Source organism: Micromys minutus (genome assembly GCF_963924665.1).
Source record: "Micromys minutus genome assembly, chromosome: 2".
Classification (NCBI taxonomy): domain Eukaryota; kingdom Metazoa; phylum Chordata; class Mammalia; order Rodentia; family Muridae; genus Micromys; species Micromys minutus.
Window position 1 is genome coordinate 87,638,029 of NC_137971.1, and position 16,959 is coordinate 87,654,987.

The 16,959-nt window shown below is 36.3% G+C and overlaps 1 protein-coding gene across 1 annotated transcript; it reads right to left on the reverse strand.

Annotated features, from left to right (window-relative positions):
- Positions 1 to 13,412: 13,412 nt before the first annotated feature.
- LOC308417191 (olfactory receptor 5P60-like) lies at positions 13,413 to 14,356 on the reverse strand (the record flags this gene model as incomplete). The annotated part of the gene is given in 2 exon segments (XM_080912346.1): positions 13,413 to 14,275; positions 14,278 to 14,356. Coding segments are annotated over 2 exon segments (942 nt in total).
- Positions 14,357 to 16,959: the final 2,603 nt, after the last annotated feature.

A 16,959-nucleotide genomic window follows, 5' to 3' on the forward strand; every position in this document is an offset into this window, starting at 1 on the left:
AAAACAACACCAGTTAGAATGGCTAAGATAAAAAACTCAGGTGACAGTAAATGTTGGTGAGGATGTGGAGAAAGAGGAACACCCCTCCATGTTGGTGGGATTGTAAGCTGGTACAACCACTCTTGAAATTATTCTGGCGGTTCCTCAGAATATTGGACATAGTACTACCCAAAAAGCCAGCCACTCCACTCCTGGGCATATACCCCAAAGATGCTCCAACATATAACAAGGACACATGTTGCACCATGTTTATAGCAGCTCTATTTATTTTTATTTCTGAGCAAATTTATTTTAAAAAAACAAAGATAAATGTACATGTTTTAAGCATTTTTGCATAAAAGTATACAAATACATTTTTGTCAGTACTTTTTTTTTTTAAGGTTTGATAGTGTGCATTAAAATCTTACTAGCTAGTTACAATGAGCATAAAGTACATGTAAAATAAGATGTACCTTGGAATTAGTCAATGTTTTCTTGGTGTGTAAAGATTAAGCATAATGGTTTTTCATTTTCATTTTCTTTTCTTGAATTTAATATAGTCTGAGAGTTGTTTCTGGGGTGTTCAGAGCTTTCTGGGGTTAGTTTCCAATTATCAGTGACTGCATATTATGTCTGTTCTTTTGTGACAGCAGCCCTATTTATAATAACCAGAAGCTAGAAAGAACCTAGATGTCCATCAACAGATGAATGGATACAGAAAATATGGTACATTTACACAATGGAGTACTACTTAGCTATTAGAAACAATGACTTCATGAAATTTGTAGGCAAATGGATGGAACTAGAGACTATCATCCTGAGTCAGGTAACCCAGTCACAAAAGAACACACATGGTATGCACTCATTGATAAGCGGATACTAGCCCCAGAAAGCTTGGAATACAAATAACCAAGAAACAATTCACAGACATTATGAAGCTCAAAAAAAAAAAAAAGGAAGACCAAAATGGGGATGCCTCAGTCATTCTTAGGAAAGAGAACAAAACTCTCAGGGCAGGAAATGAAAAGACAAATAGAGGAACAGGGATTGAAGAAAAGATCATTCAGAAGCTGCCTCACCTGTAGATCTACCACATATGCAGTCACCATATCCAAACACTGTAGCTGGTCCCAAAAAGTACTTACTGGCAGGAACCAGACAGAGATGCCTTCTCAGGGACTAGACTAGCATCATATAGATATAGCTGGACATGTTTGTAGAAAACCATCAGTCTGAACTCAGGGATCCCAATGAGGTTGCTAAAGAAAGGACCTAAGGAGCTAAAAATGGTTGCAACCTCATGAGAAGATAACAACATTATCAACCAACCAAACCCTCCACAACTCCCATGGAGTAAAACACCAACCTCTGTGTACACTTTGAGAGTCCTATTGATCCAGTTGCATATGTAGCTGGAGATAGCAGTGTCTGGCAGCAATGTGAGAAGAGACTTTTGTTCCAGAGAGAGCATGTTTTACAAATGCAGGGGAATGACAAGGCAATGGGGTACAGAGGGAATCAGAAGGGAGTTCACCTTTGTGAAGGCAAATGAAGGGCAGAAGGATGGGAGCAGGGTGGGATAAAGGGATAACATCTCAAATGTAAATATAAAGCATCTAATTAAAAAATAAATAAAATTAAAACACTATACCAAAAAAGCTGAAAGTATACATTGCACCACACACAATAATTTATTTTGGGAGACTTTAACTCCCATCAATGGACAGATAATGGAAACAGAAACTAAACAGAATCACAGTGAAACTAACAGAAGTTATGAACCAAATAAATTTAACAGATATCTATATAACATTTCATTCTAAAACAAAACAATATAAGTTTTTCTCACTACCTCACGGCACTATCTCCAAAATTGTTCATACAATTGGTCACAAACCAGGCCTCAACAGACACAAGAAAACTGAAATAATCCCATGCATCCTGTCAGATCATAATGGACTAAGACAGAACTTCAATAACAACAACAGCAACAACAAAACAAAATCAAACCAAAACAAAACAACAGAAAGACCACATACATGTGGAAGCTGACCACTGCTCTCCTAAGTGATAACTTGGTCAAGGAAGAAATAAAGAAAGAAATCAAACCTAAGCAGACAAGAAACTGGAAACAATAGAGAACCTTGCAAATAAAATAACTGTGTAAACTGTTTAAATTTGTGCTCTACCATTAGTTTCAATCAAGAAATTCACATGGGAAAGAAAAAAACACCACGGTACAGAGATTGGTAAGGTTTTTGAGTCTGAACAAAAAGTCTCATGCTGAAACAAACAAAAGGGGAAAAGAAATCTTACAAATGTAGTGAATGTGCCAAATGCTTCACCCACAAAGGTAGTCTTAGTATTCATCAGAGAGATCATACAGGAGAGAAATATTACAAATGCAGCAAATGTGACAAATGCTGTACTGATGAATATTGCCTTAAAACTCATGAGAGAATACATTCAGGAAATAAACTTTACAAATGTAGTGAATGTGACAAGTCTCTTACCCTGAAAGCCAGGCTTCAGAGTCATCAGACAATTCATACTCATACAAGAGAGAAAACATACAAATGTAGTAAATGTGGCAAATGCTTTACTCAGAAAGTAAGTTTTAGTACTCATCAGAGAGATCATACAGGAGAGAAACCTTACAAATGTAGCAAATGTGATAAATGCTTTTCTCACAAAGGTGATTTTAGAAAACATCAGAGAATTCATAAAAGAGAAAAAAATGTACAAATGTGAAAGTGACATATACTTTGCTCAAAAAATTCAGTCTTCTTATTCATCAGGGTAATCATGCAAAAGAAAAAAACCTTAAAAATAAGTGAATTTGACAAATTTTTTAGCCAGGAAAAAACCATAGCACTCATCAGAGAATTGTGTGCAGTAGAGTAATGCCACACATTGATTGACTGAGAAAAATTCATTCCAAAGAAAGATCATCTTAGAATTCATCAGAGACTACATGTAGGAGAGGCACCTTCCAAACGTAGTAAATGTGCAAATCTTTTCCTGTTGACTAATTGCTTAAAATACATCAAAGAATGTATACAGGACAAAACCCATATCCCAGATCTAAGAAAATACCTGGAAATTAATAGTCAGAAAAACAATGCCAAATGGGAAAAAAATTTGAAATGTGCTTTACCAAATGCTATTGTTTGCAACACCGCAGGTTCCAAACCACAGAGTTATTATAAATATGAGGAAGTTGTGAAAGCATTTAAACAGTTCTCAAATCTTAGTAACTACCCAGTGTTTGTGGTGAAAGAAATTGAAAGTGTGATAATGATGGGAACTTTTCATTATAATTTTTATTTGTTCACTTTCTTTTTTTCCCCATCATCTGATATCTTTTTTTTAATTGAACAACTTTATTTAAAAAAAACAAAGATAAATGTACAGATTTAAAAGCATTTTTGGATAAAAGTATATGAATACATTTTTGTCAGTACTTGAGTTTTTAAAAGGTTTGATAGTTTGCAATAAAATATTACTAGTTACAATGAACATAAAGTACATGTAAAACAAGATGCAACCTGAAAATTGTCAAAGTTTTCTTGGTGTGCAAAGATTAAACATAATAATTTTTCATTTTTTTTTGGCCTTTGTTTTACTTGAACTTCATATAGTCTGTGAGTTGTTTCTGGGGTGTTCAGAGCTTTCTGGGGTTAGTATGCAATTATTAGTGACTGCATATTATGTCTGTTCTTTTGTGACTGGGTTACTTCATTTAGGATGATACTCTCTAGATGCATCCATTTACTTAAGAATTTCATGAAGTCATTGTTTCTGATAGCTGAGTAGTACTCCATTGCATAAATATACCACAATTTTTGTATCCCTTCATCTACTGAAGAACATCTGGGTTCTTTCCAGCTTTTGGCTACTATTAATAAGGCTGCTATGAACATTGTGCTGTATGTGTCTTTGTTGTATGTTGGAGCATCTTTGGGCTATAGTCCCAGAAGTGGAATAACTGGGTCTTCAGGTATTACTATGTCCAATTTTCTAAGGAATCTCCAGACTGATTTCCAGAGTGGTTGTACCAGTTTACAACTGTACCAACCGTAGAGAAGTGTTCTTCTTCCTCGCCAGCATCTGCTGTTATCTGAATTTTTGATCTTAGCTATTCTGACTGGTATAAGGTGGAATTTCAGAGTTGTTTTGATTTGCATTTCCCTGATGACTAAAGATGTTGAGCACTTCCTTAGATGCTTCTCAGCCATTTGATATTCCTCAATTGAGAACTTTTTGTTTAGCTCTGCAACCCCTTTTTTTTTTAAACAAGGTTGTTATATTCTCCGGTATCTAATTTCTTGAGTTCTTTGTATACCTTGGATATTAGGCCTCTATCAGATGTGGTGTTGGTAAATATCTTTTCCCAATCTGTTGGCTGCTGTTTTGTTTTCCTGACAGTGTCCTTAGCCTTACAGAAACTTTGCAATCTCATTAAGTCACAATTGTTGATATTTGACCTTAGAGCATGAGCCATTAGTGTTCTGTTCAGGAAATATTATCATGTGCCTATGAATTCTAAGGAGAGTATAGGTGTTATGTTCACAATAAATGTCTGATAAAATTCTGCACTGAACTCGTCTGGACCTGGGCTTTTTTTGGTTGGGAGGCTTTTGATGACTTCTTCTATTTCTTTAGATGTTATGGGATTATTTAAATGGTTTTCTTGGTCCTGGTTTAACTTTAGGATCTTGTATCTGTCTAGGAATTCGTCCATTTCCTCCAGATTTTCTGACATTGTGGAATATAGGTTTTTGTAGTAGGATCTGATGATTTCTTGAATTTCCTCAGTTTCAGTTGTTATGTCACCACTTTCCTTTCTGATTTTGTTACTTTGTATACTCTCTCTTTGCCCTCTAGTTAGTCTGGCTAGGGGTTTATCAATCTTGTTGATTTTCTCAAAGAACCAGCTCTTGGTTTTGTTGATTTTTCCAATGGTTCTTTTTGTTTCTATTTGGTCTATTTCTGCCTTAATTTTGATTATTTCTTGCCGTCTACTCTTCTTGGGTGTAACTGCTTCCTTTTGTTCTAGGGCTTTTAGCTGTGCTGTCAAGTGGCTGATGTGTGCTCTCTCCAGTTTCTTTTTTGAAAGCACTTAGGGCTATGAGTTTTCCTCTCAGTACTACTTTGATTGTATCCCATAGGTTTGGGTATGTTGTGTTTTCGTTTTCTTTGAATTCTAGAAAATCCTTAATTTCTTTCTTCATTTCTTCTTTGACCCTGCTATCCTTTAATATATGTTGTCTACTTTCCATGTGTATGTGGGCTTTTTGTTGTCTTTCTTGTTGTTAAAGACCAGCCGTAGACCATGGTGATCTGAGAGATTGCATGGGAGTATTTCAATCTTCTTATATCGATTGAGGCTCGTTCTGTGTCCAATTATGTGGTCAATTTTCGAGAAGGTGCCATGGGGTGATGAGAAGAAGATGTATTCTTTCACTTTAGGATGATATGTTCTGTAGATATCTATTAATTCCAGTTGGTTCAAAGTCTTTGCTAGTTTTACAGTGTCCTTGTTCAGTTTCTGTTTCCATGATCTGTCCATTGGAGAGAGTGTGGTATTAAAGTCTCCCACTATTATTGTGTGGGGTGAAATGTACTTTTTGAGCTTTAATAGGGTTTCTTTTGTGAATGTGGGTGCTTTTTTATTTCGAGCATATATGTTAAGGATTGAGAGTTCCTCCTGACAGATTTCCTCGGTAATGAGTAAAAAGTGTCCTTCCTTATCTTTTTTGATAACTTTTGGTTGGAAATTTACTTTATTTGTTATTAGAATAGCCACTCCAGCTTGCTTTTTGGGGCTGTTTGCTTGGAAGTCTTTTTCCCAACCTTTTACTCTGAGATAGTGTCTGTCTTCGTCTCTGAGATGAATTTCCTGTATGTAGTATAATGCTGGATTTTGTTTATGTATCCAGTCTGATAGCCTATGTCTCTTTATTGGGGAGTTGAGTCCATTTGTGTTAATAGATATCAAGGAATAGTTGTTTCTGTTTCCTGCTATTATTGTTTTGTGGGTTGAGTTGTGTCTCTGTCTTTTTCTTCTTTTGGTTTTCTTGCTTAGGAGTTTTCTTGTTTGTATTATGATGTATTTCCCCTCATTGTATTGGGTTTTCTACCTATAATTCATTGTAGTGCTGGATTGTGGTCAGTTATTGTGTAAATTTAGATTTGTCTTGAAATATCTTCATCTCTCCATTTATGGTGATTGATAGTTTTGCTTTGAATAGCAGCTTTGGCTGGCACTTGTGCTCTCTTAGGGTGTGCATGATGTCTGTCCAGGCTCTTCTAGCTTTCATAGTCTCTGTTCAGAAATCGGGTGTGATTCTCATTGATCTGCCTTTATAGGTTACCTGACCTTTTCCCTTACTGCTTTTAGTATTCTTTCTTTGCTTTAGGCACTTGGTGTTTTGACTATTATGTGTCGGGAGGTATTTATTTTCTGGTCCAACCTATTTGGATTCTGAAGGCTTCTTTTATGCTCATGGTCATCTCATTCTTAAGGGTAGGGAAGTCTTCTCATTGTGTCCTGGATTTCCTGGACATTTTGGGTTAGGAGCTTTTTGTTTTTTGCATCTTCTCTGGCTGTTTTGTCTATGTTTACAATGTTGTCTAATGCCCCCGAGATTCTCTCTTCCATCTCTTGTAGTGTATTGGAAATGCTTGCTTCTTTGACTCCTGATTTCTTTTTTAGGTGTTCTACCTCTAGGGGTATATCTTTTAGTGTTTTCTTTATTGTGTCAATTTCCGTTTTAAATTCCCTCTTCCATTCCTTCATCCCTTTGGTTCTGTTTTCCTCTAGTTCTTTGAGTTCTTTGAGTGACTTTATTGTTTCTTCTTTAAAAGCTTCTGATTCTTTTTGCTTTTCCTCCCGTTCTTGTTTAAGTATCTCTATCAGCATCTTGAGGTATGATTTCAGGTCTGCATCTTCTTTTTCTGGAGTGTTTGGCATTCCAATGTTTGCTATAATGTGAGAGCTGGGTTCTGGTGTTGCCAGGTTGTCTTGGTTTCCTTGGGATATACTCTTTCTCTTTCCTCTTGCCATCTTGTTGTCAGTGATATATTCTTGCCTTTCCCTTGTATCTGGTCTGTGTCCTGGATCTCCACTGGTCCAGGTGGCAGATAGGCCGAGTCCTGGTCTGTGCCCCAAGGTTGCTGGGTGGAAACAGAGGTTCTAATGCTGTGTACCTGGTCCCTGGATCAGGCAGGGCAGGGTTGCACTTTTTGTGTGCACTTGGCAGAGATCTCTCTGTTCCCTGGCTGCCCAGATCTCCTACTCACCAGTCTTTAAAACTTTAGGAATTGCTGGTCTGGGTGGCAGATGGGCCGAGCCCTGTTCTGTGCCCCAACCTGAAGCCTGAAGCGCAGCGCCAGAGGTGCTGGAGGCCGAGGTGCACAGCTGGGGGAGCAGGGGCGGGGGAGTGGCGGTGGTGAGTCCTCTTGTCATCTTGTTGTCAGTGATTGGTTTTCGCCTTTTCCTTGAACCTGGCCTGTGTCTCTGGATCTCTGTGTTCTTGGTGATGGATGTCCTGAGCGCCTGTTCTGCACCCAAAGTCTGTGGGCTGAGAATAGACAGCCCAATGCAGGGTTCCTGGTTCCCTGAACCAAGCAGGAGGGGGCCCACTTTCTGCATGCTTGTCAGAGTTCTCTCTGCTCCCTGGCTACCTGGAATGCCTTCTCACCATGCCTGTGTCCCTGGATCTCTGCTGTTCCTGGTGGAGGATGTTCTGAGTGCCTGTTTTGCACCCAAAGTCAGACGGTTGGGAACAGACAGCCCAATGCCTGGTTCCTGGTTCTCTGGATCAAGCGGGAGGGTGGTGGGCACACTTTCCACATGCTTGGCAGAGATCTCTCTGCTCCTCGACTACTCGGAAAGTCTTCTCACCAGGCCTCTTGGTGATTCTTTGTATAGTTCTTTTTGTTTCTACTTGGTTGATTTCAGCTCTGAGTTTGATCATTTCTTGCCATCTATTCCTTTTGGGTATATTTGCTTCTTTTTGTTTTAGAGCTCTCAGGTGTGCTGTCAAGCTCTTAGTATATGCTCTCCCCAATTTACTTTTTGAGGCATCCAGATTTATGAGATTTTCTCTTATCACTGCTTTCATTGTATCTCATAAGTTGTGGTATGTTGTAACTTCATTTTTATTAGATTCTGAAAAGTCTTTAATTTCTTTATTACTTCGGTGACCAAGTTGTCACTGAATAGAGCATAGTCATTGCATAGTTCAGCTTCCATGTGTATGTGGTTTTTTATTTGTTGTTGTTGTTGTTATTGAATACCAGCCATAGTCCATGGTGATATGACAGGATGCATAGGATTATACCAGTATCCTTGTATCTGTTGAGGTCTGTTTTGTGACAAATTATATGTTCTTTTTTATAGAGCGTACCATGAATTACTTAGAAGAAGATATATATTTTTTTGTTTTAGGATGAAATGAAATCAAAGAAGATCTCAGAAAATGGAAAGATTCCCCATGCTCATGAATTATAGGATTAATATTATAAAAATGGCCAATTTGCTGAGAGCAATTACAGATTCAGTGAAATCCCCATCAACCTTCCAACTTAATTCTTCATAGAGGTTGAAACAGCAATTTTCAAATTGGTTTGGAATACCAGAAAGTTTAGGAGAGTGAAAAATATTCTCGACAATAAAGAACTTCTGGGGGAAATCAAGATTCCTGACCTAAAGTTGTATTAAAGATCAATCATATTAAAAACTGTATGTTTTTAGCAGGGAGACAGGCAGGTTGATCAATTCAATAGAATAGAACACCCAGAAATGAATCTACAGACTCTGGTTACTTGATCTTTTACAAAGGAGCTAAAAACATCCAATGAAAAAAAACAGCTGCTTCAACAAATGGTTCTGGTTCAAGTGGCAAATAGCATTTAGAAGAATGTGAATAGATGCACTTTTATCTCCTTGTTGAAAGCTCAAGTCCAAGTGGATCAAAATTCTCTACATAAAACAAGATACACTGAAACTACTAGAAGAGAAAGTGGGGAAGAACTTAGAGCACACAGGCACAGTGGAAATTTTCCTGAGAGAACCAATGGCTTATACTTTAAGATTGATTAATGCTCTAGAATCAACAAATGGGACTTCTAAATTGCAAAGCTTCTGTAAGTCAAAGAACACTGTCAATAGGATAACAGATTGGGAAATTATCTTTTACCAGTTACACATCTGATAGAGGCTTAATATCCAATATATGCAAAAAACTCAATAAGCTAGACTCCCAAGAATCAAATAATCCTATTAAAAATGGGGTACAGCACTAAACAAAGAATTATCAACAGAGAAATACCAAATGGCTGAGAAGCACCTAATGAAAAGTTCAACATCCTTAGTCATCAGGGAAATGCAAACCAAAACAACTCTGAGATTCTGCCTCACAGCAGTCAGGATGGCTAAGATAAAAATCTCAGGCAACAGCAGATGCTGGCAAGGATGTAGAGAAAGGAACAATACTGTATTTGTGGTGGGATTGAAAGCTGGTACAACCACTCTGAAAATTAGTCTGGCAGTTCCTCAGAAAATTTGACATAATGCTACCTGAGGACCCAAATACCCACTCCTGGGCATATACGCAAATGATGCTCCTACACATAACAAGAATGCATGTTCCACTATGGTCATAGCAACTTTATTTATAATAGCCTGAAGCTGGAAAGAACCCAGATGTTCTTCAACAGAGGAATAGATACAGAAATTGTGGTACATTTACACAATGGAGTACTACTCAGCTCTTAAAAACAATGGCTTTATGAAATTCTTAGGCAAATTGATTGAATTAGAAAATATCATCCTGAGTAAGGTAACCCACTCATAAAAGAATGCATGGTATGCACTCAATAATTAGTGATTATTAGCCCAAACCTTTGAATATCCAAAATACAATTCATCGATCATATGAAGATGAAGAAAAAGAAAGACAAAAATATGGATGTTTCAGTCCTTCTTAATAACGTGAACAAAATACTCACAAGAGAAAGTATACAGACAAAGAATGGAGAAGTGACTGAAGGAAAGGTTATCCAGAGACTGTCTCACCTGGGGATCTATTTCATATTCAGCCACCATACACAGTCACTATTGTTGATTACAAGAAGTGCTTATTCTCAGGAATCTGGTGTGGATGTCTCCTGAGAGGCTCTGCCAGAGCCATACTGATACAGATGAGGATGCTTGCAGCTAACCATTGGACTGAGCATGGGGAACCCAATTGAGGAGTTAGAGAAAAGACTAAAGAGGCTGAAGGGGTTTGCAACTCCATAGGAAGAACAACAATATCACTCATCTAACTACCCCATAGCTCCCAGGGACTAAAACACCAACGAGTACCCACGCAGAGACCCATGGCTCCAGCTGCATATGTATCAGAGGATTGGACTGTCTGCCATCAATAGGAGGAGAAGCTTTTGGTCCTGTGATGGCTCGTTTCCCCAGTGTACAGGAATGCCAGGGCGATGAGGTGCTAGTCTGTGTTAGAAAATTTGAGCATCTTCATGAGAGAAATGAAATGTAAATACATAAAATATACAATATAAAAGATTTTTAAAAAGAAGGTATAACTGGGTGCTAAATTCCTAGATCTTAAATTATAGATGGTGGTAAGAATCAGTGCAGGTTCTGAGAGTAGTACCCAGCTAGATCTTCTGTAAGAGTATAATATATTCTTAAATACTAAGCTATTGCTTCAATATGTCCAATTTCTCTTAATTTCACCCTATGTCACCTTGTCATGTATTTGTATTTTGCTTGGCCTTTGTGTGTGTGTGTGTGTGTGTGTGTGTGTGTGTGTGTGAGTGTGTGTGTGTGTGTGTGTGTGTGTGTATGATATCTTTCTGGGATCAAAGTCAGATTATCAGGCTAGAAACATTGACTTTGCCCAGTAATCCTACGCTTCTTCATGTTAATAAGTCTCATGTTGGGAGCTTTATTCCTATCTCTCCCTACAGCTTAGTCTTTAACAGTTGACGAACTATCACACAATCTGACAAACTCAAAACATCTGGTAAATTTTTAAGGTGCTTCTGAATACATGAGATGTTGGAATTTTAATTATGTAATTTCAATCTAGACATTTTTCTACAAATAAAGCGTTTTCCAAAATTTCTACATGTAAAGCTTAACCTTCCCATAAACCTTGAAACTGAATCTTTAAAATCAGTGTGTTCAAATGATTTCTATATTTTACATTAGGTATTAGCTGAACATGAATAGCGAAGAAATAATATTAATGACCAGGTACAAATGTTAATTTATGTAGCAGTAAAGACTTTAATCTCATTGTTTACATGTTTGAGACTAGTTTTTGAGAAAGAAAGAAAAAAGGCATCAAAAGTCAGCAGAGGTTATTTTTATGAGACATTTATTCTGAAATATTGTGTCATATCTTTGAGATGATTTTACAGGTAGATAGAATAAGCATTGAGCCATTTGTTCCATCCATGTGTTTTTATTGAATACTTATTTTATTTTTGAACCAAATATTACAAAAGTTCTGTCACTGAATAAAACAATTCCCATGACATTGACAGTTCAGTGGAGAGTACACTAGAATGTGGTTGGAAAGAATAAATGAATTTATGAATTGTAAAGTAGTTGTGGCATGAATGTGTGGTATTAGCTTTTGTAAACTTGCAATGAAGTCCCCAAGGGGGAAATAGTATTAGAGCAGGAAAATAAGAAGTGCTTATAAAAAGTGAATAGAAAGATTTTTAAATATGTATATCCTAATATAAGCATGTTTTTTCAAAAAATCTATGTTGTATAGACAATTTATATTGTGAATACTTTAAGTAAAATAATCACCAGCGGGAAGAGTCATACCTTCTGCTGCTATGGTGACAAAAATTTCATGGGAATAAATAACTATCTTACTGAATCAAGGTCTAACTCCACAAGAAGAACACCACACCTAACACCTCCCTCAGGGACAAAACCTGTGCTACACAGGTTATTAAACTTAAATGTGAAGTTAATTTCTGAAAACCTAATGTAGTTAAGGTTCCCCAACGCTTCAACTTCCCTCCTAGCATACTCATCAGAGGTAGAGAGAAAGAAGATTAGTAGGAAAAGGAGATTGTTTATCTATTTAGACGTAGTTCCTTGAAGCAGTCTCACTCTTCATTGTAAGAATACCAGTAGTCCAGTTTAATAACAAAACCAAAAATAGAAACCAGTAGGGGTGGCTCAATCCAACAGAAAATGAAACTTTCTGCTGAATCAGTATAAGTCAGGAAAATTGTCAAGAATCAGCTGGAATACCATGAGAAGTTGTTTGGCATGTTTCTTTCTATGAAGTCAAGATCAGCAAAGACCCGCAAAACCAGTGAAGCATTGCATGGCATAGCAATGCAGGAGAATCCTCTCACTGTTTCTGGGGTTCAATTCATATTCTTTCTAAATATCACATGTCCTCTCAAGTGTCTGTTTTCAGCAAAACATCACATGCCTTCTCACAAGACAGCTTCCAATAAAAAACATTACAGGACACAACTGAGTTTTTAAGAAAACAGAAACTTCCACTTCACCTAGGGAACAACACACCACCTGCTTTCTCTAAATGGACATAGTATCAAACCAACTTGCCACAAATTATCATTGTACCCATAGATTTGTACATCTCTCAACCCTCCTTAGCAGGATTCTTTTTGTACAGGCAGTAGGCAATTAACATTAATTTATCAACATGCAGATACTTAGAGGCTATTGTAATTACTATGGCTTCGCAGTATATGGGGCATATATTTCTCATACCTCCTTCTTTCCAAGTTCAGGAATCATCATGAGTACGTGGATAGAAAGAGTCCAAGAGTCAGAGCTGGTTGAAAACTACTAATAAGAAAACTTCTCAGGACACCAGAGAATCATAACAAATATGAGTTTATGTTAGCTGTGCTGTCATGCACAAGCTCAAACCAGACAAAATCTGAGCATAGAGAGTAGACATATGCCTGAGGTCCATTGGTAGTTGTGGAGTTATTGGCAACTGATATCTTCCAAAAGAAGGAAAGTCAGTTTTCTATAAGGGTGCAGCCTCTGACAGGTTAACCATGCTTCAGTTGAAGCCTAAATATCTAAGTATGTACAGATATCACAAGACGGGTTTGGCAAAAAGACCAGTTGCATATGTAGGAGAGGGATTTGTAATGAGACGAGATAGAAAATAGAATGAACACACATACACAAATGTACACACACTACATTGTATAATATTCTTCAAAACACAAAACATACACAAGAGAAATGCAGTAAAAGCTATATACATACTGTGAAAAGGGGGAGATCAGTACAAAAAGACTAACAAGAAGATAAAGGACAAAATCTGATATGATGTTCTCATTATTCTGGGATAATTGCCATTATTGTATCAGGTTTTATAAAACAGATTATCCTAAGAAAATATTTTCTTACCAAGCAGTCTCTTCAGAGCACCCTTAATCTCATTGTTTCTAAGGCTATAGATAAGGGGGTTCAACATTGGAATCACCACCATGTAGAACACAGAGACCACTTTCTTCTGATTGGTGGAGGAGTTAGACTTGGGGATCACATAGATGAATGTTACAGTTCCATAGAACAGAGTGACTGCAGTGAGGTGGGAGGTGCAGGTGGAGAAGGCCTTTTGTCGACCCTCAGTGGAGCGCATCTTCAGGATGGTAATGAGGATGTAGGTGTAGGAGACTGCTATGACAAACACTGTTAGCATAGTGACTGAGCTTGCAGAAAATGAGGTAGCAACTACAGAGACACTGACATCAGAACAAGAGAGTTCCAGCAAAGGAGCAAAATCACAAAAAAAGTGATTGATAATATTTGGTCCACAGAAGATAAAAGAAAGAAAGGAAAGGATGAAGGTAGAAGCATTAAGAAACCCACCTATGTAAGATCCTACAACCAACTGAATACAAGCTTGTGTGGACATTTTAGTGGAATAAAGCAGTGGGTTACAGATTGCTACAAACCGATCATAAGCCATGGCAGCCAGAAGGAAGCATTCAACTGCCCCAAAGAAAGCTGCTGATCCAAACTGAATAGAACATCCAAGGTAGGAGATGGTATTCTGCTTTACCAGGAAGTTGACAAGCATATTGGGTGTGCCAGAAGAAGAGTAGGCAATGTCTACAGAAGCCAAGTGGCTGAGAAAAAAGTACATGGGGTGATGGATCTGGGAAGAGACTCTGATGAGAAGGATGGTGCTGAGGTTTCCAAACACAGTCACTAGGTAGATGCACAGGATGATGGTGAAGAGGACAACTTTTGGACTGGGTCATCTGTTAAACCCAATAAAATGAACTCTGTCACTGTAGTGTGGTTCCCATCCTCCAGGAAAGCCATGGGACAGTGCAGCTCCTGCCAGATCAAAGCTATGATGAAGAAAGTACAGGAAGAAATTTATAAATAGGCCTCTTCCTTTCATTTAATACTGATAAAAGGACCGTTATGAATGTATTACTTTAAATTGCATCAAGAATAGATGGTTTACTGAAATTGTCTTTTTTTGTACATTTATGTTCAGTAATTCCTTCAAAATTATTTAAGAAGAAATGCTAGAAATGTGGTACAAGTAAAAAATGTTCATTTACATTTATTTATCTAATACATACCCAATTGTCACTAAGGATAAAGTTTTAAATTATGAGGCTTGGCCTGATGAGATGAGTTGGCAAGACATGTCCCCACGTCTGAAATCTTACAAATACAAGTTAATTCCTAGAACTCACAAAATGGGAAGAAGGAACCAACTTCTGAAGGTTGGTTTTTATTTTTTTACTTTGCTATCCTCATGTCTGCAATGTTACCAATACCACACTCTCACTTAATTAAATAGCAAAATAAATAAATATAAAATAATGTGAATTGTAAAGTAATAATATATTTATAAGTATAAGCAAAGAACAAAATTTAAAAGTACAAAATTATAATTAAGACAATAATTTGTATCTTTTATTAAATTTTTACTATATCACCAGCACAATTAAATTTAACTTGTATGTTTTCCTATTTTAATTTCCATGAAATTGCATTGTTTTTCTTGTTTCCATTCTTTATCAAAAAAATTTTAAGCAACACACACATATATGTATATATGTATATATATATATACAAACATATGTATATATGTACATCTATATGTATATATGCACACATTTATGTATATATATGTACACACATATACAGATGCATGCACACACACATATATATGTACACACACAAATACATACATACATACATACATATATATATATATATATATATATATATATACATATATATATATATAAAGAACTTTCCTTGTGTGATTTTAGAGATGGACAAGTAATTTAGACCATTTGCTGTATTTGCAAAGAACTTGGGTTTGATCTCCAGCACCAATATGCTTCCTCCAGCAGTCTGTATTTCCATTTCTGTGGAGCTAAGGCTTTCTTCTGGGCTTTGCAGTCACCATACATGCATGTGGTACAATATTTGTATGCAGCCAACATTAACATACACAAAGTAAAAGTAACAAGAAAGAAGAGAAGTAGATATAAACAGAAGTGGGTTAAACTCAAGAGCATTTCTTTTAGTAACTAAGCTATGAATGAAGGTCATTTAGTAAAGGGCACATAAATATTTGCGCCAACATCAGGGAAGCATTTAAGCTTTCTGATGGTTATCATACAGACATGTTGCTAACACTGGACATAAAGTCTATTGTTTCTTTATGTATAGTCATGTCTTGAATAACTTTTAAATGATAATGAATTTTTTTTGTTAGAACTTATAATAAACAGAAGGCAGATCACTCTAAAATTTCAAATGGTATCTCATATTTCACACCCAGTAAATATTTAAATATTTCTAAATAGATCATTACTATTCCAAATTATTTCAGGTTAGTAAACATTAGAAGACATTAAAATAATTGTTAAGATAAACTAATTTTTGTTCTATTCATGTGCACTAATTTTTCTTTTAATATTTTAATGTTTGGTATAACATAAAATCTCTATCATGGACTTCGGTCAATATAGGGAAGAATGAGACAAAGTAAAATCATTATTTTAGGCACAAGTGGGTTTTATGGCAATAGTATATGATGATATTGCTACTTAGAAAATAGCACATGGAAAAAAGTATATATTTAATTGTCATTAATAATTAACAGTACATAATCCTTGAGCAAAATGTGAACATTAAGCACATTATTGTTAATTATTAAGACACACCAAAGCATTTCCCAATGTCATGGTGTTTTTGACAAGATTATGGAATAAATTCACATGATTTTCAATAGAAGACAGTTATTTACAAATCTTCAAACTAAGAAGTTAAGTGGTTTGTTTACCAGTGTTCACCCAGCATTGTACAGACTGACTATTTTACCTTAGTTTTTATATTTACATCCTCATTTATACACATTGGTGCCTATGATTCTGGAGTATTCAGTCCATAAACAAAGTATGAGAATACACATGATATACCCTGACAGTAAGTCACAAAAGCACTTGGAAGGTAGTGAACATTTCAGTCTGTTGGTGAATACTCTGTATCATGACCTTTCACGGCCATGTTGGTCTCTGATCTCAACAGTGGATAGATAAATAGTCTATGAAAACTTAGTTTTATGCCTGACACTCTGGATAATTTACTAATGAAATACAAAGTGAGTATATGAATGTCTAGTTTGTAATTTTCTCTTATATTTAATATCTTTATGATTCCATCTGTCTTGTTCTTCCACCATTGTTTGTATGTAAATGAATGCATTTCAAAGAGTAAAGTATCTCCATTTACCAACAAAGTCAAAATCTTACCTCTTGAAATAAGAATTCATTTCACAATGAGAAGTTCAAAGTTACTATGTTTTTGTAACTGTAAAGTTGTCTCCGCTGTCGTTGTTTGTCACTGAGGACAAGTCTCTGCAGATGCTCTGGATTCCAATTTTAATTCAAATC